The sequence below is a fragment of the Hippoglossus stenolepis genome, chromosome 17 (assembly GCF_022539355.2).
Source record: "Hippoglossus stenolepis isolate QCI-W04-F060 chromosome 17, HSTE1.2, whole genome shotgun sequence".
NCBI classification, from domain to species: domain Eukaryota; kingdom Metazoa; phylum Chordata; class Actinopteri; order Pleuronectiformes; family Pleuronectidae; genus Hippoglossus; species Hippoglossus stenolepis.
Genome location: NC_061499.1, coordinates 3,123,006 through 3,148,592, shown reverse-complemented (window position 1 = coordinate 3,148,592; position 25,587 = coordinate 3,123,006). Strand labels below are relative to the sequence as shown.

Genomic DNA, 25,587 nt, shown 5'->3' with positions numbered 1-25,587 from the left:
TCTGGCCACCAATCAAGTCCCGTCGGTCCAGGTCTCCTGCGCGGTAATGCCCCTACACGTTGTTGCTTCCATTATAACGGTTTGATAAGAATAACGCCTCCGGTGCGGCGGGTATCGAACCCGCTGCGTCCTGCTGCTTGGGGCGTGTTTACCCCGGTGGCGGCTCGCTAACCTCAGCGGGCTAACGAGCAGCTAGCGTTAGCCTAGCGAACCGAGAGCTAGCTGTCTTCCTGTTTAATCCGCAGACGCGAGATGAACATGGATGAAAACAACGACGCGTCGCAGGCGGAGAAAGTGAAATCCCTGCTTCTGTCTCAGCCAACGCGGGGGTGTTAGCGGTCAGACTGTCGTGTCGTTAGCCAGCATGGCAGCAGCAAGCTAGCTCCATGTTGTTTGGCTCTTATTTACCCTGTTACAGCTTATTTCTGACACATGCATGTCCACTGTGGTGTTTAAAGACCGCCTCTCTGTGTGTCTAGTGCTCATTCCTCCTGCAGGAGTCCGTGTGTTCATGCAAAATTAGCCTTCATAGGGGAATTCCTTCATTTGTTACACCTGGGCCCCTTGTGTTTATAAACCCGGGTGTGTAAGCTGCTGCTGCTTCTCGCCAGTAAAAAGGCTCAAACTGGTTTTCTGGGTCGTTGCTAAGAGTCGGTCCACATGTTTCACTGGGTCTGGTGCTGGTGCCGGAGCTGGAGACGCGAGTTGTGCAGCAGCAGTTGTTTGTTGTGTTGGAGTAGAGACGGTGTCGCTGTGCGTCTGTTAGAAGATCAGTCCCAGGAGCGATGGTTCGCTTGTGCGCGTTCCCGAGCTGTGGCAACAAGATGTCGCGGTACAGTGCGCGCAGCTTCCATCGGTTGCCGCTGTCTGACGTGGAGACGCGGGGGTTGTGGCTGGCGGCGCTGGGGATGGATGTAAACACCCCGGTGGAGGCGCTGCGCTTCGCCGACCACCGGGTCTGCAGTGACCATTTTGCCGGCGATGACTACAGCGAACCAAAGAGGAAGAGAAAAGCTCCACCGAAGCATGTTTTCCTCAAGAGAAATGCGATACCGAGGGTGGGGAGACCTGCTGCACACACAGTGGAGGTAATGCTATTGATGGCTGAGGTGTGGACCTGGACACATTACACACAGGAGCCGGGCAGGAGTACAATAAACATACTCTTTAGATAAGTAGTAGAGATGCTCTGAAAGAAAATACCTCTGATACTCAGGAAAAATCTATGTCTGGATTCAATACCACGTCTTTAAATCCTATTAGTTTCACCCAGATAAAACCAATAGATCAACAGTGCAGTTCTGGTTAAAAAAAAAGTAAAAATCCAGTTGGTTTTCTGAATAGGGATTTGGATTATCAGCTATAATATTGTAGACGTACTACGAGGTTCGAGATTGTGAGACTCCACTTTGACCTTCAAACATCTCGTCTGCGCCTGTAGAAGCCACAAGTTGGTATGATATCAAATGCTTTTTAAAGTGTTTCATACTCTTCAGCTGTTCACATCACTAATAATACAAAATCAATGAGCTGATATTATCTGGTTATTATGGTCCATTGTTCTGTCTACATTTCTATATCCTCTGAATTATGAGAAATTAGAGATAATTACTTGGAATAATTGATGTTGGCGGTGATTGAATGAGCCTGTACACTCGTTTTGTTCAGTGTTTGTCTCTCAAGCATTTCGAAGCTGCAGATCTATGACTGAGAAAACTGTCACAGTTGCCCCATGAGTTTTCATAGTAGCCACTGCTGCCGTGTTTCCGGCTGAGGCAAACTACTGGACTTACTTCACAAGTTTTTGTCAGCACATTCATTTACACACTGGCCCACATTTATACATGTTGAGCCCAGGTTGAAAAATCCTGGAATTCCTCTTGAAACAGGTTCTTCCAGCAATGAAATGAAATGTTTCGGTCTCAATGGAAGTGTGTCTGAGTGTGTGTGTGTGTCTGAGTGAAGGGGGGGATTGGTGCTCCACTGTGTTGATCTTGATAATGTTGAATCTCCTGCAGTGAAGATTAGCCTCTATCGAAGCTGTGCACGGATTCCGAGTGTTGGACATGAAACTACTCACCTTGTTTATTCTTGGTTGACTGAAACAAACAAGCTTAAGTCAAACATTAGCCAACACGGCTGACTGGGCATCTGACCTTCAATCAGACTGACTCTCCATCTGCAAGTAAAGTAATGGTGTCCCTTTGTGAGGAGAGCAGATACTGTTGCATAACTGTCTTTAGTAGTTGGTTTACTGTGGCTTTATTATAAGTAGTAATAAAGTCATGTTATTTAATATCTTAATATTAGCTTAGCTCCATTTAGTGGTGTATCTTAAGGTTTGTGGTTTTCCTCCCAGTGATTTGTAGCCGCAGAGCTTCTCTCCTGACAAAAGTACACACTCACTTTTTTTCTCTGCTGCATTAAATATGAAGTTGATCCAAATGTTTTAAGACGATCTATGTCGTTAGCTGGAAGGTTCTAGTCGAGTTGGTATGGATTGACCTTACTGGTTTCTCCAAAGAAAAACCTTAAAATAATTCCCTTCATAGTATCACTGTTTAAATGTTAGGAAGCGAATGTTATAAACGGATTTGATTATTCTGTGGTTGGTCGTCTGCGGCTCTATAAGGCGATAGACTTCTTGAAGGCGCTGAGAACTGTGCTCTGGAACCTCGATGTCTTTAAGTGCATTCACCTGGGCGTCTTGTTTTCATCACTGCCGATCGGGCCGGAGCAGATTAAACTCTGTGTCTACTGCAGAGTCATTTGACCCCAGAGTGAAGGCCGATCGTCTCCATTCCCATCGCACACAACAGCCAGATGTCAATGGGTTTTCTGACCAGTGGAAAAGGGGCTTAATTTATAAGACAAAGGATAAAGTGGGCAGTTAGTAGACACAAGACTTTGAAAACCTTGTTTACCTTATGAAAGCATCGTGTTGTTTGTGGGACAGTTTTGTAAAAAATATCTTAAAGGTTTTTATCTTATTGTTCTGGTTCTTTTTTTCCGTGGAGCAGGTAAATAATCTGTGTGAGTTCCTGGTTCACAGGTAAACTTGTGGATTTATCACCACCATCGTGTAAATAAGTGGCAGGTTTTGTGTAGTTGACAAACCAGAAATGTGAAAGTACAAGATACACATCAGGAGTCTATTAGTGGACATTTATTATTTTCATTGTTGTTTCTCCAACACAGGTGAAGGAGGAGACAGATGTTGAATCCATGGAGGCGGTTCCAGACCCTGAGCTTGTTCATAGATCTTCTCCAAGACTTTCTGAACATGGAGAAGTGGACTACGTTCTCTTTTCTGATAAAGAATGTGAAAAAGAAACTGGGGCAGCTGTGATCCCTTCTCCTGCATCTGTATCTCCTCTACATCCATCTGCTTCACAGTCGTCTTTCTCTACAAACCAAACTATCAGAACAGCTTCGGATCGTTGTGGAGAGTCAGGCAGCTCCTCGGAGTCTGGAACGGAAGGCACCGAGGTGAAAACTGAGGAAGAGTTTGAGATAAATGAACAAAATGTTGTTGTAAAGTACAACAGCTTAGAGGAAGATGCTGCAGATGTGAAAGAAGACACAGATATGGAAACAACTTTAGATTTCAAGGAGGAGATAATAAAAGATGGAGACGAGGACCCAGGTGTTGCCTCTAAGGAGGAGATTGACACGCAGCAGGAAAATGAGCCGCATGGCTGTAAACCGAGGGCTTCAACAACTGATGACCTCGACGAGATGATGGACATTGGTACAGTGGATCAGGTGGAACAAGAAGCTCAGATGAAAGTGGAGGAGCAACAGAATAGTCCGACAGATGAAGGAAACCGTTGCCCACCTGGAACTTCATCTGAAGGTAAAGTGAGCAGGGTTTCAGTAAAAAGTCTAAAATTCAATCATTTGAGTTTAAGTACTCTAAAATACTTCATACTAGGTCTTAAATACGTTTGGGTAGGTCTAAATGATGTTAATGTTTATTTGACAATACTTGTGTTGCTCTTGTGTGTTGTAGTTGTTTCTCAATGATACAGATGTTATCACGCTGTAATAAAACAACAAACAAATTGTGCAACTGATAACTGAGTTGCAACAGAGTTTTTCTTTTACATATTAGGAACCCAGCAGAAGATTTACTGGGTCAGACACATTCACACCAACAGGAAAATGTGGGGAGCGTTCAGGTGGTGGGGGGCGTCTTGGTAGAGCAGCAGATGGCAGAACAGGATGCATCATAGATAGTTTGTTTTGTACACCTGGAGTGTCGCGACTCAAAGCTGTCAGCTGTCATTTGTGTTGCTTGTTACTTAAAGTCCCCTTATTGTGTTATTGACTTTCCCATCAGTGACAATGGAGGAGGAAACTGATGTGAAACCAACCATATTGACGCCTCCTCCAGCCGACGACCAAGCGGAGGACGTGAAAGTGGCTTTAGATCGGATCCAGTCCAGCTCGTCTCCCTCGTCTCCAACCACGGCCAGTACAGGTGAAGCACTAAAGAAGGGAGGGGGCTTCAGACCCTCCTGGTGATGAAGTTTAAACACTGAGCACAATGTCAGAAAGGTTCCTCAGGAAGATGTTCTTGTTGACATGACAAGTAGTAGAGCAACAGTTTTGTTACGGTTAGAGTTCAAAATGTTAACCTGTTGAATCACGGTCATGTGATTCAACAGCTTTTTTGTGTCACTGTCACTTTTTGGATGTAAATACTTCGCACTCAACCAGCTCATATGTTCCTATAGGAAGAGAGAGCTCATCGCCAAAGGCTGTGATGAATGGGATGAAAGTATTTAACCCATCACTACCAAGAATAGACCCTGTAAGTATAAGTAAGAAACTCTGAAGCATCACTTGTGTTTCTCTCAAAAGTCTGATTTCAGTTTTTACATTTAAGATTTTACAACATCGCATGACGTACTGTTTATTAGACAGATCCAAGAGCAGGTCTTTGTCTTCTTCTCTTGTTGTAGGAGAGATCACAGGCAGATCCGTCGTCTCCCTCACCGCCTCTGGTCAAAGTGAAGGATGAGCCTGTAGACGAGGAGTACGACCAGGCTCTGGTATCTTCTGCATTCACAGCGAGCGTGAAGGATGAGCCGAACACTGCCAAGGTGGGTGATGCACCGGTGATCACAGGGATCTACCAACATTTACTGTTATACAAACTGGTTGCTGGTTGTTATGAAGGCGGCAGGTTAGAACGACAAAACAACTGGTTGTCACTTGTCAAAACAGTAAAATATGTTCCACTACCGGAGACTGAATTCAGACTGATTTGAGCCACGTGGTAAAAACATGGCCCCTCATTCATTTGTTTCTGCACAAACTTGAAAATGATTAATCACTGACATGTTTCTCTCTCCTCTCGTTGTCAGGAGGACTTGAGGATCGGTTGTGTCTTCTCAGTGAGTCCAGCTGCTGAGACACAGACGCTTCCCACCGCCCAACCGTCGTCTTCGCACATGTTGTGTTTCAACTGCAAGAAGAGCCTGATTAAAGGACAGACGGCGTTCCAGAGGAAGGGCTCCACGTCTCTGTTCTGCTCCACCGCCTGCCTCACCACATCCCTCCCTGCCGTCAAAGGAGCCACTAAGATCTGCTACAACTGCCAAAAGTAAACATCTGTCACTGACTTCATATGTGTCGCACTTGACTTGGTCTTAAATTTCATTCACTCTGGTCCTAAAGAGTCTGAAATGTGCACACCTGTAGAACTTGAGGTCCGACTGATCTCTTTTCACTCTCAGGGTGATAATTCGACCTCAGGATGTCATCCTGGCCCCGGATGCTAAAGGAGTCATGAAGGAATTCTGCAGCCAAAACTGTTTGACCTCCTTCAACTACAAGAAAAACCCCTCCAGCTTCCGGAAACACGACTTCGCCAAAACAACACCGCAAGCAGTCGGACCACAGTCGCTCTGCAGCATGTGCACCAGATACTGCATTGTAGGTTAAGCAGAGCAGAGCTGCAACTAGAGATAATTATGATGAGATTAATCTGCTGTTTTCCTGATCAATGGGTTGTTCTTTCAATACATCTTCCTAAATCTGCCTTGCAGAGCAAACACGAGGTGATCCTGAGCGGCGCTGTCCACAAGATCTGCAGCGACGCCTGCTTTAACCGATTCCGTTCGGTAAACAACCTGTCCATGGCTGGCTGTGGCAACTGTGGCTCCTTCTGCCACAGCAAACCGCTCATGCTGAAGATGGAGGACGGCAACAAAACTCTGTGCAACTCTGAATGTCTGGCCAAGTACAAAGAGGTATGAGAAAAACAAACAACATATTTGTTAAGGGTTTTAAAAGATAAAAATACAAAGTGAAATCTTCCTGCGGAGACAGAGTCCGATTTGTTGTGACGATGAACCCGACATTGTCACTTTCTCTTTTATTTCTCCACAGAAAACCAAGGTAACTCAGCCGTGTATGATGTGTCAAACAACCCGTTTGCTGGCAGAGACGATTGACAACAAAAACGACGACGACTCTGTGAACCTCTTCTGTAGCAGCAGCTGTTTGATGGCATTCAAGGTCAAGACTGTCAGCGCCTCAGGTACTAATCACGTTTTCATTAGATATTTTGTACTTCAGCGTGTAATACTTCACTTTAGACCAGCTGATGAGTTTATTTCCTTTTCGACAGGTGCTCGGTTGAATTGCGATAGTTGTGGGAAGAACTCCGTACCGGCCTACCACCTCGCCATGTCCGATACTTCCATCAGGAACTTCTGCAGGCTACAGTGTGTCATGGCTTTTCAGGTAATTGTTTGTAAAATGCAAAAGAAAAGAAAAGCAGTATGTATATTTTGCCCAATACAACTTGCTTTGCTCCAGAAACTTGACTCCTCTGGTGTTTTTCTGTGTCGCAGGAGAAGTTCAAGAAGTCCCACAAACATATGAATGTTTTCACCAAGTTGCCCATTGAATCCACGCAGATCCAGCCGGTCACTCCTCCCCAACCTCAGCAATTCTTCTCCAACGTGCCGCCGAACCTGGACTGCGCCCAGTGCGCCCGCAACATCACGTTCAAACCCGAAGTCATCCAGATCAAGGTGTTCTATCTGTTTCTTTAAATCAGAGTCCACTCAACTTTTTAGCAGCCTGTTTTTTTACCAACTTCACGGAACCGGAAATAAGTTTTTACTGCATTTATCTGTTACTGCGGTTTGATACAAGTGTCTCATTGATATAAATTAGTTGGAGAAAGACAATTGCATTTTCAGCCGTGTGACATACTCTGACCTCTCTGATTGTTGATATCAACTCTGTTTGCAGGACAAGCTGGTTTTTCTGTGCAGCGTGGATTGTTCGCAGGAATTCAAGAGGGTCAACTACGTGACGAGCCTGTGTGAATACTGTAAAATCGAGAAGATCACCAGAGACGCCAAAACAATAGACAACAAAGACTGCTACTTCTGCAGCGACGGTGAGGAGACGGACAGAAATGTGCTTCGTCACAGCACAAAACACGATTGAAAGATTTCCAGAGGACAGCACTGTAACCTACACATTACTATTATTTTTATTTGAAAGGGTTGAAGTCTTATTTGGTCGTCCTCTCCCCCTCGTCCCAGGTTGTAAGCTCCTCTTCAGACACGACCTGAGTAAAAACTGGGGGAAGCACTGTAACTCGTGTGTCTACTGCCACTGTGTCTCAAAGAAGGTGGTGACGGCTCAGTACGGAGGCTCGACGGAGGAGTTCTGCTCTGAGGAGTGCAGGTTCAAATACACCATGCTCTTCTGTCACGTAAGCCTGATTTCTGTCATTCAACTCACACTCACACTAAAACAACAAGGAGGATGACGATCTTGTTTGTCCCGGCTTCACGTTACCTGTCTGCTCTGTCAGGTTGCTAAGTGCGACACCTGTGGGTGCAAAGGGAAACTGAAGCAGAGTCTTCCTTTGCTGGGGGAGGTCAAACACTTCTGTGATCAGACTTGCCTGCTGAAGTTCTGCAGTCACAAGGTGGCCACACAGGGCGAGGTGTTGAAAGGTGTGTGTCACTGTCACCTTTTCATTGATTCATTTCCTATGTTGTGGTTTCAACTGTGTCAAAGTCAATTCAGCTGACTCCCCTGTGTCTTTGTTCTTTTGGGATGTGCAGGAACAGGTGAGGCCACACCCATCATTGCCAACGTCATCTCACTTGCAGACCCTCCGACGGGAAAACCTGACGATTCCGACAGAACTGCAGCTCAGCAAAGTAGAAAACTCACACACTCAAGTATTTTTGTGCTAAATGTCTAATACTTGACTTTCAATCAGTTGCCAGGGTTGATTTTCACGTTGTCTTCACAGGCACAGTCTCACAGACTCAATCAAAGAACTCTGGACATGTGAGTTGACTGTTGTTATGTACAGTACATTTTAGAAGTAAGAAAAGTGAATAAACAAATGTACATGTTTGCTCTTTGATACAGTATCATGAATCCTGGATAACATGTTAAATTTAGAGAGCACTTTTCCAAACATGGAAACAATCTGGAATTTGATTTAAATCACCAAAGGGCTATTTTTGTTCCATTTATTGTTCTGAAAACAATGAAATCTGGAATTTTTCATGTTTTTTGTCCGTTTGTACAGATCAGTGTCCAGACTGAAGTGGTGAAACCTCCTCCTCCTCCTCCTGCTGCTGCTGCCCGAAAATCCTGAAGAACAAGGCTCTTCTCTGTCGTCCCCTGGTGCAGAATAAAGGGGTTTCCTGTAAAGCGCAGACGGCTGATGTTGAATCACAGACAGGTAAAAGCTTCACCCTGAAACCTGATGACGATGTTAGTCTTTGTGTTTAAAATAGGTTATACTAATCAGACTTTTACTGACGCCTCCCGTGCTCATATCAAACTATGTTTTCACTCTGACATTGTTTTTATTTCCCCTCTCTATAGACGTTGCTTTCCCAGAAGTGATGATCCTGCCTGTCCCAGTTCCCGTGTTTGTTCCCGTACCCATGAACATGTACAGCCAGTTTGCACCCAAACCCGTGTGCCTGCCACTACCGGTACGTCCAACTCCTCAACTCCCCCGAGCCGATTAACTGTCCACGCCAACTTGTGTAATGAGCTGATAGCTGGTACCTACCGGACCCAATCACAACGCAGATTTCTGTATCTGAGCTGTGTACTGGAATAGTTGTTCTGCTTAAAGGCAACTTAAACAACATCACACTCTATAGACTCTTACTCTCCCAACCTGCCTCCCACAGCTGCCCGTGCCCATGTTCCTTCCTGTGACGATGGACAGCGCACAACGCATCATAGAGACCATCCAGGAGATCAAGGCAAAGATCCCGTCTGATCCTTTCGAGGCCGAGCTCATCCTCATGGCTGAGATGGTGGCGGAACAAGATGAGAACAACAAGCCGGAGCGACCGAAGGCGAAAGTGGTGGAGAAAAGGACGGAGAGACAAGACGCCCCTGATGGTGAGAGACATTCAAAGTCTTTAAGGAAACGACGACAAAACAAGAACATAACCAGAATATGTGATGTCTTTTCACTGGTTGTTAGGACCATGATTTTTTTCCCACACAATGTATTTCACTGCATGAAGACTTCCACCTGTTTATTTTAAAGACCACACCAGTAACTTCAGTGACGATTTGGACACAGAAGAATTGACCAGTTTCCTCAACAACTGGGAGGACGCCTCCTCCGACCCGGGCCTCAGGTCGCCGAGTCGATCGTACACGCAGGAGAAGCTCAACCCGATGGTAGAGGTTCCTGCGGGGATGCCCAGCGAGCCGTACTCCGAGCCCCCGCCTCCAGCTCCGCCTCCCATGGACGTCGAAGCTGACTTCACTGTCGGTGAGGAGATGAGATATATATTATAAATTCCCAGTTTAATCCCCACCCAGCTTGACCCTTGTCTAAAGAGTTGAATCGGAGGCTTATTTTTAATTCGCTGAAATTGCCAGAAACACTGGAGAGGATGTCCCGGCTCAGAGAGAAGGGCCCTCCAGCTCCGAGCCCCCCCCCTGCGACCTCACGACGACGACGACCAGGTCAAAGGAAAGCCCGGGATAAAAGGGTAATTGGACTAAATTTGGTTTTCTTTATAGTTTCTGGTGAAGATACTGGTTCTGCAACCCCCCCCTCTCTCCCCCTCTCCTTATCATAGGGTCGTAAGTCGCAGCGGTCCAAGGCAGCTGCAGCCGCAAATCAGAAAGGCTCCTCCAACAAGGATCTGCCTTTGGAATTGCCAAAACTGAACAGTGAGTACGGACTTGACGCCTGGAAGCGATGGATCCAGTGGAGGCAAACTCAGCCCAACGTAGAGAAACCGCGCATCGGCTGTAAGTCTGAACGTAACGTGAATACAACCACTGAAGCTGACCTGGTTACAATAGATATAGATACAATATGTAACAGTTCTTTATTAAAATGTCTTAAAATGACTAGACCTATGTTTTCCTGTAATTTAAATTCCATTTGGTGTGAAGTCGGTGCACTTTTACCTGCTTTACTTTACGTTCCTCATGTGTTGGTCTCAGCTCGTCCCATCGAGCTGAAGGAGGATCTCCTCCGATGCACCACAGCTGAGCTGAGCTACGGACTCTGCTGCTTCATCACTGAGGTGAAACGACCAAACGGAGAACAGTACTCACCCGACAGCATCTTCTACCTCTGCCTCGGCATCCAACAGGCAAGAGAAGCACCACTCTGCTCTCACAGGCACTGATCACACACGTGTATGAGAGAAACATGAACATACATTCGCAAAAAAATCATGTAACTCTGAAATGTCTCCCTAGTTCTCTACATTCGATAAAGTTATAACTTCATAGTGATTTTATTAATAACAAACGAGCTGTACGATCAACACATCCGTTTATACATACAACCAAATATCAACTAAAAACAACAAACATACTAGAGTGAAATCAATCACAGCCCTTCTCCCTGCTCTCAGTATTAATCCTTTTTCTCTGCAGTACCTGTTTGAGAACAGTCGAGTGGAGAATATATTCATGGATCGCTTCTACAACAAGTTCTCCACTGAGTTCACGACTATGCTGAGAGCTTTCAAACCCCCGGTCACAGCCACTGGTGAGTTATCACCTGTATCCTGCTTCTGAATTTCTACTCTGTCAATCTTTGTCTCATGAAAACATTTCCGTGTTTGACCAGATTTATGTCCTGTCTCTGTTCTGCAGGTTACATCCATTCCCGTGTGGAGGAGGAGTATCTTTGGGACTGTAAACAGTTGGGGGCGTACTCCCCCATCGTCCTCCTCAACACCCTGCTCTTCTTCTGCTGCAAGTACTTTGGCTTCGCCGCGGTGGAGCAGCACCGTCAGCTCTCCTTCGCCCACGTCATGCGCTGCACCAAAACCAACCTGGACAACACCAAAACCATTTTCCTGCGCTTCTACCCGCCCATATCCATAAATGAAGCAGAGCCAGGTACAAACATGGCTGATGTCAAAATTACAAACTAATATCTATAGTAATAACATAGATTTTAACATATCTAACACTCTTCTTAAATCATAATCTTCATGATTGTATGTAAAAACGTACTTACTTTATTCAAAGTGATGCAACAAGCAGGGAAGAAGTCACGGAAGTGGGAGCTCGTTATGTTTAGTACAGAAAATCACAAATACACAGTTTTTCTGTGTTCATTTGTTCTTTCACAAAAATGATCTGTCACATTGACTGATCTCAAATATGAATGTGCGTCTTTGTTACTGCGTCTTCCTCAGATCCAGAGGTTCCGTCTAAGAAGCGTAAGGAGGACGAGGCTAAAGAGGAAATCCTGGAGATGGTGGAGAACACGGAAAACCCTCTCCGCTGTCCGGTTCGACTCTACGAGTTCTACCTCTCCAAGTGGTGAGTTGTACCACTCACAGTTTGAATATGTTGACTGTCTTTCTCTGTCAAGTTCCTTTTATTATGTCTCTGTTTACCTTGTTGACACTGACAACTGTCCTCCATCTAGCTCGGAGTCGGTCAAGCAGCGCACCAACCTGTTCTACCTTCTTCCCGAGCGCTGCTGCGTCCCCAACAGCCCCCTGTGGTTCTCCTCCTCCGCTCTGGACGACACCACCATGGAGGCGATGCTCACCCGCATCCTCACCGTCAGAGAACTGCATCTCAACAAGAGCAAAGAGGGAGAGGCTGAAAAGAACACACCCAAGGATCCACCGTTTATACCTGAAGAGGAGGAAGATGGGGATTCGGAGTGATGGAGACAGATGACAACAGAAGTGACCTTTTATTGGTGTAGCGATTTGTGGTGTAAATGGTTGTAGATTTAACTGAAATGTTCATTTAACCACGGTCCCATAAACATAAATGGACAATACACACAACTAAAAAGTGCTGAACAGCGAAGAAAGTCATACTTCATGAACAGGATTTGAAGATATTCAAACACATTGCGTTTGTGTAGCTGGGACTCGGAAGCTGAACTGAACTCAGACTGATTCAACAGGACACAGCTGAACTTTGCGTCTCATGATCAATGCCACTGTCGTCTCCTTCCAACATGTATCATAATTCTTTAAATAACTTTGCAAATCGGACTGAAGTTTTTTTTCAGTAAAACAGCTATTTCCTCTGAGAGAGATTGAAGTCTACATTGAAGAGCAGTGAAAAAACATTTAGATTTCTGTTGTTGTTGTTGTTGTTGGTAGTAAACATCTGCACCAGGAGACAAACCCTCTGATGTTGATCACCAACGTTCATCTTGTGCAGGAAGCCCACAGGACAGTTTGATTTCTAATAAACCATCGGTGCGGTGATTCGTTGCATATTACACTACTCTGTGCATAGCTGTTATACCAGGATTGTTCCTGGTAACTCAGAAAATTGTGAGTGTATTTTTTTGTTTTGTAACATCTGATGGTTTGATTTTCCAAGACGCCGCGGCAAACCTCCCATAACCGTTTGTCCATATCTGTGTTCTTCAGGTAATTTTATTTTGAAAGGTTTGCTCATCTGATGGTAACTTACAGGAAGAATCAAACTGTTTTCCTTTCACCACATCTGTAGAAGTGAACATACGTATGAAAACATTTTTTTAGATCATTATGAAAACACTTTAAAAAATCAGATTAATGTATCACTCATCTTGTAAAAAGGCTGAAGACTCGTATGATGTGGAAAAAATGCACAATTTTAACCTATTAGTTTACTAAACACAAAATACTCTTTTTTTAAAAAAATTTTTTTAGCTCATGTTAGTTGTGTTATTTCATCCAAAGCAATCTCTTGAGACATTCACTCTTTGCGTAACCATCAGACTGAAAAATGTAAAAAATAAAGAAATACTGTCCCTTCATGTATATCTTGGTTATATTAACCCCCACTCTGAAGAGTATGACTACCAAGGTTCTCTTTAGTATTTTCTATTGTATGTTCTTTTTAAATAAACAACATAAAAATATTTCAAAGCGTCATTGTCGCGTGAGCTTCATCAGTTGCTGAAATGTCTGTTTCTTTGTATTTACTGAATGCAAGAGAGTTCTCCATTACAGGAAAAAAAACGTCCATAATTGAAATTGTTAGTGATGTAACAATGGGTTCAAACAAACAATAAAATATATTTAAAAAAACTAATAAATACTGTAAAAACAAGCATGTTTACAGTGTGAGGATGTGAACAGTGAATGAATTACACATGAACCATTGTGTTGCACAGACAGAATGAATACTGCACAGTTAAGAGAGTAAAGTTACTGTATTGACTCATGAGGCAGAATCTACAGAGTAATTGTACACGGTGAAAGTCGTATAAGGAGTACTTCTGCTGGTATATGAGGACACTTTAAAAGTAAGTTTATGAGGACATGCTGCTCTCCGCGGTCGGGACCATATCGGACGCTGATTCGCTGCTTCGAGTGTCAATCAGGGACGTCACGATCACCGATTGGCCACATTTGCCGACGTCATCGTCACGGGGTCTGCGGCGAGGCGGGGACAAGGAAAGATGGCCGCCAGTGTTTGAGCTTCAGCTGTGGCTCTTTCTGCTTCTTCTTCTCCAGGTTATCAAAGTGAAGGTAAACGCTGCTCTGTGTCTAAACGTTATAAATACATCTGTTTAAGTAGCAGCGATGAGCAGAGTGTCGCTAAACTGTTAGCCTGCCCACCAGTGGTTAGTTAGTGTTAGCATGCTAGCAAGGCTAAGTAAACAAGACAGGAGTTTCTGGTGCAAGAAGAGTTTCAGGTGATATTTCTCAGGTGCAAGTTAACACAGGATCCACAGCACAATGACATGTGTTGGAGGAGAAGAAACTGCTCAGCTCAGAAGTGCAACAGTTCAATTATAACAAAAACAAGGTAGAAAGAGCTTAATATAGAAAAGTCAAATTCATATATCATATATAAATATATATATATCAGGTCAAGAGCAGAAATATCTCCACTGCTACAGGGTTTTAATAGAGAAGTCAAACGTGCACACAGAAGTAATTAAAGTATGTTTGAGGGCGATAGGAAATAAAACAAAATAAAAATCATTATAACACCTCCTTAAAATCTGTCCCTAAATGTTTTTAATAAATTTGACCCACATATAAGTTTAATAAAAAAGTGCAGGAAACGATAAAATCTATGTTCAACTGGAACTGGAATTGGAATTCTCCAGATATGTTATGTATTTTTGACCTGTTTAATCTTTACATTCATTATGCTACCCAGTCACTGTTGTTTGTCCAGGTCCAGGTTTTATGATATATCAATTATATTATTTTCAATTATTTACTAATATAAATCAGCATGTGGTTAAAATATTTAAATAACATCTTAGTAGAACCCAATGTCGAACATATACTTGTTTTTTAAAAGAACTATGTGCTCAGCAGATTCACTCACATTGCCCAAACCTAATTTATTATTTTCATAAACATTTGCAGCTGTCATGGAGGAGCAGAAACCCCCCCCAGAGAAAGATGCTGTGGAACACATACTTGCTCGTAAAGACAAATCCTCGCTGAGGCATCGATTCATAGACCACTTTAAAGGTTTGTCGTCCAATTCTGATATTATTATCTGCATTGATATGATGTATGAAGCTAAACTTTGATGCCTATGATCAAGTTAATACTAATTCTTCACGTTTAAGATTTTTTGTGTTTTTGTTTTATTGTTTTTATTTTTTTAGGGAAAGGACTCGTCAGCCACAAAACCATTGAACCTTCCGAGTTTGTTGTTGAATATCGTGGGAAAATTTCTTATCATAAAGGGAAAGGGCGCAGGAAGAAATATGGTGAAAACAATTACTTGTATGAGTTTTCATGGAAAGGACTCAACTGGTGGTAAGTTATCTGCTTGTTTTTCATTATAGACATCAACAGATTAGTTTGTAAGGTTATGTACAATGCTAGAAAAGCGCTATATAAATACAGACCATTCACCATTTAGCACAGTAATGTTAGTAATGGTTGAAGTTTCATGAGGTGTGCTTTTCTTGCAGCATTGACGCTTCCAGAGAGTATAGGAGCCTCGGGAGACTCGTGAATGATGATCACGTAAATCCCAACTGTGAGATGAAGAACATTGTTTGTGGAGGGAAGCCACACATGTGCCTTTTTGCAGTGAGACAAATATCCCCGGGCGAGGAGATAACCTACAACTATGGGGACTACCCTTACCCGTGGCGCTCAATGGTAGGTTTATCCTGATCCAGGAGCCTTTTTGTAGGATTTTAGAATTACACTCAGGTGGCGATTTATTAGGTACACCTACCCATTTTGCACAGTTCTTAATGTGGATGCATTTTCTTACTTTTGGACAGAGCAAGGCAAACGTTCTTCAGTCTTAATCCTTAACTAAACTAACTAGCTGCCAGTTGTAGCTTCATATTTATCAGAGACATAAGAGTGGTATCGAAGAGAAAGAAAGCAAGAACTAATTCTTTATATAAATCTTTTAATGGCACAGTAGATTAGCACATGATTTCTGTCTGTACACACGCAAATAAAGTTACGTATAGTATGTATAATATTTTTTGTTTGCATCTACAGCTTGAGGACTCAGGAACTTCTGACGCTGAGGAATCGTTCTGTGATGATGACGACAAACTTCCTGACACAGGACCAAGCCAAGACAATGACAGGTCTGCCAACAGTCAGTTGGACGTCAGGGACGGTTCACCTCAAGAGATGATGGAGTCGGTTACGCTGCAACCAGACGATGCTTCATGCAGCAAGCAGGACGAGTCGGCTCTGATCACTGATGAACACAGCTCGGATGAAGAATACTTACCCAATGAGGATATACAGGAGCCCAAAGAGCCAACCTTCGCCAGGAAAAATTATTGTTATGTTTGTGGGAAAGGAATGACTAAACTCACTCGTCATTTTTTAAGACATGCTGATGAAGAGACTGAGATTGCTGGAGCCTTTGCATTGCCCATATATTCTAAGGAACGGAAAAGGTTATTTGAGGATTTAAGAAACAGAGGAAATTACAAACATAATCAAGAGGTGTTGAGGAACAACAGCGGAGAGTTAAAACTTAAAAGACGACCGTCAAAAGCGAATGTTAGTGCTAAAGCATTTGCGCTCTGTCTGCATTGTAAAGGCTTGTACAAACGTAGGGATCTGTCTAGGCATGTAGAGAGATGCCATTCTAGGAAAAGGTCATGCCCTGTAACACTCGGCAAAACAAGAGCCTTAAGTGAGGTTGCTGTTGCAGGGTCATCAAGCTCCGAAAACCGTACGCCTACTGTGTGGAGGATTCTTTCATCTATGAAGAACGACGAGATCGCTGTCATAGTTCAAAAAGATATACTTTTAAAACAGCTGGCACAGCATCTGTTTGAGAAACATGGAAACGATAGAAGAAAACACGGTTTCATCCGACAGAAGCTCAGAGCAATGGGAAGCCTCTTGTTAGTGCTGCACGACAAGTCAATATTCAACTTTCAAGATGTTCTCAAACCCAGAAACTTCCACAAACTTGTCGAGACGGTCAAGGGCATGGCTGCTTTTGATGAAAAAAAGCAGAGCTATGGCAACCCCCGTCTTGTTTTGAAAATCAGACGTTCTCTCAAAAATCTATTCAGGCTTATTCTCACTTCAACTGATAATGACAAGAAGGTGGTGAAAGACACGGAGCAATTTATGAAGTTGTGTGAAACAGAATGGAGTGGAATTTTCTCCCGAGCCGCCCACGCTTCAGGATGCGTCCGACAAAAAGTAAACAGCACGTCTACGATACCGTTCACACGTGATGTGCAGGATTTCTACAGGTACCTAGAAACGACATCAGCGTCTGCCATCAAAACCCTGAAGATGTATGAAAACCCACAGGTCTACAATGTACTCTCCAAACTGACGCTTGCACAGTTGACCGTCTTAAACAAAGGTGCACCTGAGGTTTCCAAAATGTCACTGAAGTCATTCCAGGAGCGGGACGACTCCACTCGAGTGTTGTCCAAGCACTTCATCAGGATAAATGTTGTGAGCAAGAATAGACTAAAAGTTGCTGTTTTGTTGACACCTGAGCTCGTCAGTGCAATCACACTGCTTGTGGACAAGAGACAGAACTGTGGCGTACACGAAGACAACCCTTTCCTGTTTGCAAAGCCCGACCGCACTGATTCAAGCGTCTACAGTGGAGTGCACTGCATCAGGAGTTTCTCAAATCTGTGTGAAGCAAAAAACCCAGAGCATCTCAGGTTGGTGCATCTCCAAAAGCACATTGCAAGAGTGTTCCAGATTCTCAACCTGGAGAACAATGAGCTGGATCACCTGGCGAAGCTGCTGGGTCGTGACATTCGGGCCGACAGGGATTACTACCGTTTGCCAGGGGCGGCGGTGGAACTGGCAAAAATTGCGAAACTACTTCTGGCAATGGAAAAGGGTGCTCTTGAAAAATTCAAAGGAATCTCTCTAGATGAAATGGAGATTGAGGGTACGTGTCCACTGTAACATACACACGTCTGATCTTCCAGTGTTGGTTTAGTAAAAACAAATGATTTATCAACCAACAAATGAATACATTATCTTTTTGTTTTTTTTATTTAAGATGAGTTGGAGCCGGATGTGGAGATGTGCAAACCAAAAGACAGTGATACTGAAGAGGACAGCGACGAATCAGATGTTCCACCTCTGCAGAACGGTAAGTCTCTCCAAGACAAGCAGAGAGACTCATGTTGACCTTGTTGATGCTTTCATTTTTAAAATGTTTGGCAAATTTTTCCAGAAAATGTGAAACGGCCATGCAGAAAGCGGACTCCTGAGAAAGATGCCCTGGAGCACATAAAGACCCGCAGAGACAAACCGTTCCTACAGGAAATGTTGATTGACACGATCAAAGGTCGGTGAAGCATCTCCCACAGCATTATCTCCGAATATGTTCCAGGGTCTCTGGTCTCTCGCCCTTTTTTGGCCCTTTTTCTTTTACGTGAAGCTGTGAATTGCACTGATGTGTGAATGCGAGAGATTGTGTGTCTCTGTCTGTCAGCCCTGTGATAGGCTGGTGACCAGGGTGAACCCCGCCTCTCGCCCAATGCCTGCTTGGATTGGAATTACACTGGACTCATATGTGATCGTAACAACGACAACATTTTTAGTCATAATAAATAATTTGTTCCCCACACTGATAAATCACAGGTCTGTTATATGTTACAATGTGTGTGGGGGGGGGATTCATGTTTCTGTTGTATAATTGGATTAAACCTTGTTTCTCCTTTTACTCTTTGTTTTTCCAGGAAAAGGTGTTTTCACCCATCAGTCCATCGAACCATCCAGCTTTGTTGTTGAGTATCGGGGGAACATCTCCACTCGCACTGAGACCCGGGGAAAAGAACGTGGCGATACTTTGAACAATTACCTGTTTGACTTTTCGTGGAATGGAACAAACTGGCGGTGAGTTTAGTTCATATGATTTAAATTCAGATGGATGATATAATGATGATTTACTGTGGCTCATTTTAAATAGAAATCGTTCGACATTCAAAAATAAGGACGAATATGTTGAAACAGTTTAGCCAAATTACTTCCTTTTTATATATTGGCTTACCTGTATGAGTGTAACATTTTGTATATTTAACAAAAGGATCGTGAGTAGCTTAAATAAAACAGGTACATTTTGTCGAGTCACAAAATCATCTGCCACCACCGTCATCTTCTTTCACTGTGATAGAATGCATCCATTTTTCATGAAGACTATTTTTCTTGCAGTGTCGATGCGTCGAAAAACCACGGAGGGCTTGGGAGACTCGTGAATGACGACCACGTTAGTCCCAACTGTGAGATGAAGAAGATCGTTTTTGAGGAGAAGCCGCACTTGTGCCTGTTTGCAGTGAAGGAAATACATCGAGGCGAGGAGATAACTTACGACTACGGGGACTCGGCGTACCCCTGGCGCTCGACGGTAGGAGTACTTTCTTCATGAATACATGTACATGTGTTGACATTTATTGCTGACATGTACACAAATATTTCATTGTTCTCTCCCTTTTCTCTTAAATATTGTTAATATGTTTTGTGTGACTGAAGTTCCAAACCCCCAAATATTCAAGTTATTATGCAAAACAAAGAAAAGCATCAAATCCTCTCAATTATTAATTAATTATTTTTAGACTGTAAACTGTCGTGTACCCTTCAAACCTATATGTATGTATATATAACATTGTGCGGAATTTACTTTTTACTTGTTTAACATAAGTACTAGTGTGACTTTTCTTTTCTTTATATTAACAGACAACCAGTGAGGAATTGAATTCAACACAAACACACTTGAAAGATGCTGCATCTTCACCGGAGGATGAAATGGTGGGTTTTGATTGGATTAAAAACAGAACAGCACTCAGCAGAGACTCAGGCAAACTGTGGGTAAACTCCGTAGCCAATTCTCCGGATTTTACCCACAGGTCATGTCTGAAAACATAAAGTAGCTAAACAAGGTTAAAATTGGAGAGAAAATGAGTTTGAAGTCAGGAAAAAAATGAGCTGACGTTAAAGTGTGTCTGTTTTTTTAGTTAAAAGCTACATTACCTGTTTTCAGGTGGAGGACTTTGAAGCCTTTAGTTCTGAAGAATCCTGTGGTGATGACGAGTATGTCCCTGGCCCTGATGAAGAGCCAAGCAGCGCTGAATACGACAATGAAGTCAAAGATGATGACGAGCAGAAGAACAATCCAGATGTCGTAGATTCTTCTGAACAGCAACCCACTGATGATTCCCCCGTCCAGCTGGAGGACGACTCCAATGAGAGAGATGCCATAAACCTTTCCCCCGCCAACAAAAACTATTGTTACGTTTGCGGGAAACCTCAGTCCAAAATTTCTCGTCATCTTTTGACCCATAGACACGAGGAGGCCGACATCGCTCAAGTGTTTGCACTACGTCGAAATTCCAAAGAACGAAAAAAGCAAATGGACGACCTACGAAAAAGAGGAAATTACAAACATAATCAGGAGGTGTTGAAGACTTGCCGTGGAGAACTGAAAGTGTCGAAAAGATCTAAAGTGTCCCTTACAAATAGTAACTTGTTTGCCCCCTGTCTGTACTGTAAAGGCATGTATAGTCGTAAGCTAATGTGGCGACATGTGCGAAAGTGCTCAAACAAGTTATTTAAGGGTGCAATAGGTCCCAAGACCAAAGTTTTAACTTTGGTTGCTACCACAGTGTCAACAGAGCCGAGAGAAATGACATCATATGTGAGGGACGTTTTAAAGAACCTGAATAACGATGAGATTTCATCTGCGGTGCGGGAGGATTGTTACTTGCTGCGCCTGGCACAGTGTTTGTGCTTCACAAATAAAACGAAAAAACAATCAGAGTACATTAGACGGAAGCTGAGGGAAATGGGAAGGGTCCTGTTAAAGTTAAGGAAAAAGTCGATAAGTTGCTTTGAAGATGCTGTCAAGCCTGAAAACTTCAGCAAAGTGGTTGAAGCCGTCAAGGAGCTCAGTGGTTTCAGGGAAGAGACACAGTCTTGTGACAGACCAACTTTTGCGCAGAAGTTGGGAGAGACGCTCAAGAAGATTGGGGACATAAGTTACGCCGTAGCTTTGAAAGAGGATGCTGACAAAGAGACAATACACCAAGCAGAGACATTTATGAGGCTGTGTGCCGAAGAATGGGGCCCCCGATCAAAATCCTTTATAAAAAACCCATCGACCATACTGTTCACCCAGGACGCGCAGCTTTTATACCAGTGCATTGAGAAGACAGCAGCGTCTGCAGTCCAGAGCCTGACGATGTACGAAAGCCCCCCAGTCTACAATGCACTTCTCAGAGTGACACTTGCACAAGCGGCGATCTTGAATGCAAACGTGTTCAAAAAAGTGCCACGAGTAACCCTGAAGTCATTCCAGGAGAGGGACGACGCCGAGCTTCACACAGACGCGTCTGTTGGCCGGTCACAGCTCGAACAGATTCTCTGCAAGCGCTTTGTGACGATCAATGTGATGAGCAAAGCTGAAAGAAAGGGTCACGATAAAGAAATTGCTCTTATGTTGACGCCAGAACTACTGAGCGCAATAACACTGCTGGTGAGCAAGAGAGAATCATGTGGTGTACATGCACTGAATTCCTTCTTATTCGCTAGACCTGTCGCCATACGTACAAGCTTCTACCAGGGGCAAACGTGCATCAGCCTCTTTGTGGCCCGGTGCGGTGCAAAGAACCTTGAGACCCAAAGGCCCGCGCTGTTTCGGAAGCACATGGTAAGAACTTACCAGATCCTGAGCCTCACAAACGACGAGCTTGATCAGCTTGCCAAGTTGCTGGGCCGCGACATTCAGACCGACCGGGACTATTATCAGAAGCCAGAAGCGGCTGGAGACATCGCGAAAATATCAGAGCTCCTCTCAGAAATGGAGAACGGATCTGTTGAGAGATTTGAAGGAACATCCTTTGAGGACATTGAGATTCCAGGTATGTGCCCAGTTCAAAAGCTAAATGACCTAAAAGTTCCGTTTACAGTCACGAGGTAATTGTGTTATTGTTTTTATATTGACTGAATGTGTCTGTCTCCCCTCTGAAGATGAACTGCAGCCGGATTTGAAGGAGTGCGATTCTGACAACAATGACGCCAATGAGGACTGTGAAGATGCAGAAAGTTCAGTTCTGTCAAGAGGTAAGTCGAGAAAACCTCAAACTCATCTCTTATCTGTGTTCTACTAGATCTCAGTGGACACATTACATCTTTCCAACAATGAGTCACATGAGCATCCTCCAAAAAGAGTATTAGTTCAACTGAGCTCAACCCAATTAACACTTGGCTGCCTGCTAAGATATACAAACTATAGAGATTTACATGTGTGTGTGTGTGAAAGTGGAAATCATTATCAAAATCTTTATCATATAATGTGTAAAAGAAAATCCGTAGGAACATAGACTGAAATGTCCATGTCTCCAGCAGCATTGGTAATGATTTAGTAAATTAAAAGCAAATGTTGAAGAAGAGAAGTGTTGATACTCTTCTCACATAGTGTCCCGGTCCCATCTTTGTCTTTTCTCCTCTACAGACTCATCACCTCAAAAAAGAGTTTCCTCCTCGAAGAAACGCGGCCGACGCAAGAGGAAGAAGAGTGAAAGTGAAGAGTCTGTGCAAGATGAAGAGGAACATGATGAGGGGGACGCAGAGAGTGATGACCAGTCGGAGGAGGTTCCCGCCAAGTGTGCCGAGGAGACACCGTCTCGTAGCAACGAAGAGGCAACAAACGTTTCTTTCAGTGATGAGGACACGAACGTGGACTTCGATATGGACGAAGACACCGATGACGACGTCAGAAATGACAACCGTGATGGAGACGTTGGATCAGATGGATCAGCAGCAATGCCTCCGAGGACACAAGTGAAAGGACGCACAGAGCAGGACGAGGACGTCAGTGATAATAAGAAAGAGCGCTCACCACATAAGAACTCCACTGACACAGACCCTGAAGAGACCATGGACGTCGATGCAGAGGAAACAGACAAAGTGACGGGAGGGGAAGGAGCTGACAGCAGGGAAGTGGACACAAGTGGTTCCTCTGCCGCCTTAAACACAGGTGGACAAATCTAGTGTTGACAATCACAAGACATCACAGTGACAAAGCATCTTAACTGTGTAACAACACCTGTTTCTACTTTATTTATAGAAAAGAAGAAAAGGTTATTAGCGCAAATGAATGGGATGAAGAAAGTGAACGTGTTAATCCCAAAACTGGACATTGTAAGTATCTGATTTAAAGCTATTTTGTATTTGTAATATGAGATATATCCTGATAGAAAGTGTACAAATCAACAAACTTTCCTTATATTCACCTTTTTTCCTGCTACCTGCTGCAACTCTTTACAGTTATTGACGAGATCTTATGTATTTCTGGATATATTGGTTTTGTTTAGGCTCCAATAACAGACAAAGAGGTCCGTAAGATCACATTAAAGCATTTCCGTCTCCTAAACTGATCTTTTTTTTTGTCCGAGAAGAATTTGCAGAATCCAGTCCACATTTCCCAGTTACCACCTGCGTTTAAGAAGTGGCTGGAGAAAGATCAGCCGCTCCAGGACGACGACGACAACGAGCCCGAAACATCTTCCAGTTCCACAAATCATCCCACAACTGAAGAGGTGGGAAAAAACACAGCTCCTGAGTTTTAAGGGAGCTGGGTTTTATTTGTTTATACAAAACGTGCTCATCAAATCTGTGGTCTTCCCTGTCAGGCCACATACATGACGTGCTCCCACTGTGAGAAGAGCATGATGAAGGGACAAACCGCTTACCAGAAGAAGGGATTCACACACGTCTTCTGTTCTAAAAGTTGCCTCTTCGAGAAGTTCCCCGTCAACAAGCCAGACACCAAGACCTGTCACTCCTGTCACAAGTGAGTTGGGGGAAAAACATCATGTTGTCGGATCAGTGTTCCTGTTGAAAGATTGTAGTATAAAAGCATAATGATCACTGCTTTTAGTTCGGCTTGTATCACGCACATGAGAATCTTCACAGATATTCTTCTGTTTTAATCTTAAACATGTCCACACTACAAGATTAGAAACTAACTAACATCACACACGACAGGATGTTGTTAAGATTATTGCTCCAGTGGCAGCGATTTCCTTCAAAGTAAAGTCAAGTAGAGATACAGGAAAGCCTCTCAACGTGTGACCCTGATTATCTCATCATATCCTTCTATAAAAACTCTTCCCCCTCGTTCTGTCAGGGCGATAACGCAGCCTCTGGACCTCGTCATGGCCGTAGTCGACGCTCGAGGGACTGTGAAGGACTTCTGCGCTCTGACCTGCCTGTGCCTTTTCAAGTCCGTACATGCGCCTGCCCAAACACCACAGTCCCTCTGCAGCATGTGCAACAAGTCCTGCGCTGTAAGGATATGCAGATCTCTTACTTGTTCCACTTGAAAATCTAAAAGCATGTGCTCGTTTCAGGTGTAAAGTCCTTGTTGTCCTCACTGCTCCTTCATTATCTCCCACAGGCCACGTGTGAGTTGTCTTTAACGCAGGCTGTCCACAAGTTTTGCAACAAATCCTGTTTGGACGGTTTCTGCCGGGACAACATGCCGGCCTGTGATAACTGCAGCTCCCACTGCCAGAAGCAGCCGCTGATGCTGGAGCTGGAGGAAGACGGCACGAAGACCATCTGCAGTGAGGAATGTCTGACGGAATTTAAAGAGGTGCAACAACATCACAATTCTCGGATATATAAAGAGCAAATCATACAAACACATACACCAATTTCTGGTTTGAATTTTGGCCGTACTTTAATATGAAGATTCATTTTTGAGCTGATCCTGTTTCCTCTTCATTCATTTTGATCCCAACAACCAATCAAAAATCAACATCACTTGTTCCAGCCTCTTTTTCTATGACAGTAAAATCACCATCTTCATATTTTCACTATTGTTCAGACAAAACCTACATTTCTTCTGACGTTTAATCCACCAAGCAATCAATCAGAAATGTTCGTCCAAACGCCGAGTCGCCTGCTCGCTAATCAGAAGCTGTTTCCCTTTTGTGTTTCCGCAGAAAACCGAAACCCCTCAACCCTGCTCCATGTGCCTCACGTCTCAGCAGATGTCAGACATGGTCAACTACAAAAGCATCGAGGGCACAGTGAAGCTCTTCTGCAATCGCGGCTGTATGGTTTCATACCAACTGAAGCCTGCAGCTCAAGGTGGTGAAACACGTTTGCTGTGACGGATGATTAAACCTGAGGTCTCACTCCAGCAGTGTTTCCTTTACTGGAGACACTTCATTTCAACTCCCTCTATTTGGCTTTTTTTTATACAATATATAAACATTTTGTTGATGATCATGTTGAGTTAGTACTTGTGCTGGTTCTCATTAATGTATTTGCCAACAACCATAACTTGTGATTAATGATGATATTGTAAAACCGCTTTTTAATGATATAACATACATCCTTATAGAAGTGATAGTTGTTGACAGATACTTTGAAATAAAGCTTAGAACTGCTGAATAAAGGATGTTTAAATATATACACACAGTACTTGTATATAATTGCAGTATAACAATCACATGTTTCTGTTTTCTCCCTTTAGAAAATAAACGCAAAGCTTGGTTGAAAAAAAAGAAAAAAGGCCAACAGACCAAACAAAAAACGAATACTGTGAGTACAGTTCTTTTAAGTTCAGTTAAATCAACAACACACAAGCAGTTATCATATTTGTGTA

The 25,587-nt window shown here is 43.5% G+C and overlaps 2 protein-coding genes across 2 annotated transcripts in view; both read left to right on the top strand.

Moving 5' to 3' along the window:
• Positions 1-90: 90 nt before the first annotated feature.
• Positions 91-13,384, top strand: zmym4.1 (zinc finger MYM-type containing 4, tandem duplicate 1). The gene is given in 28 exon segments (XM_035182557.2): positions 91-1,088; positions 3,199-3,856; positions 4,343-4,483; positions 4,740-4,816; positions 4,968-5,108; positions 5,373-5,611; positions 5,745-5,943; positions 6,057-6,260; positions 6,400-6,550; positions 6,641-6,756; positions 6,867-7,049; positions 7,273-7,423; positions 7,572-7,744; positions 7,847-7,991; positions 8,103-8,201; positions 8,297-8,334; positions 8,582-8,635; positions 8,638-8,737; positions 8,884-8,996; positions 9,201-9,417; positions 9,569-9,799; positions 9,910-10,022; positions 10,113-10,287; positions 10,486-10,637; positions 10,927-11,041; positions 11,149-11,397; positions 11,700-11,826; positions 11,936-13,384. Coding segments are annotated over 28 exon segments (4,911 nt in total). The 5' UTR covers positions 91-785; the 3' UTR covers positions 12,183-13,384.
• A 526-nt stretch (positions 13,385-13,910) lies between these two features.
• The window catches only part of LOC118124568, a 30,409-nt gene continuing 18,732 nt past the window's right edge, over positions 13,911-25,587 (top strand). Inside the window, exons 1-20 of the mRNA XM_047344234.1 lie at positions 13,911-13,997; positions 14,853-14,960; positions 15,101-15,254; positions 15,413-15,605; positions 15,963-17,856; positions 17,971-18,063; positions 18,148-18,261; positions 18,656-18,812; positions 19,128-19,320; positions 19,650-19,721; positions 19,954-21,829; positions 21,939-22,031; positions 22,423-22,947; positions 23,038-23,111; positions 23,369-23,509; positions 23,603-23,763; positions 24,100-24,259; positions 24,370-24,567; positions 24,920-25,067; positions 25,456-25,523. Of these exons, the coding sequence (XP_047200190.1) occupies positions 14,858-14,960; positions 15,101-15,254; positions 15,413-15,605; positions 15,963-17,856; positions 17,971-18,063; positions 18,148-18,261; positions 18,656-18,812; positions 19,128-19,320; positions 19,650-19,721; positions 19,954-21,829; positions 21,939-22,031; positions 22,423-22,947; positions 23,038-23,111; positions 23,369-23,509; positions 23,603-23,763; positions 24,100-24,259; positions 24,370-24,567; positions 24,920-25,067; positions 25,456-25,523 (6,417 nt within the window). The 5' untranslated portion in view covers positions 13,911-13,997; positions 14,853-14,857. The remainder of the gene's footprint in view (positions 13,998-14,852; positions 14,961-15,100; positions 15,255-15,412; positions 15,606-15,962; positions 17,857-17,970; positions 18,064-18,147; positions 18,262-18,655; positions 18,813-19,127; positions 19,321-19,649; positions 19,722-19,953; positions 21,830-21,938; positions 22,032-22,422; positions 22,948-23,037; positions 23,112-23,368; positions 23,510-23,602; positions 23,764-24,099; positions 24,260-24,369; positions 24,568-24,919; positions 25,068-25,455; positions 25,524-25,587) is intronic.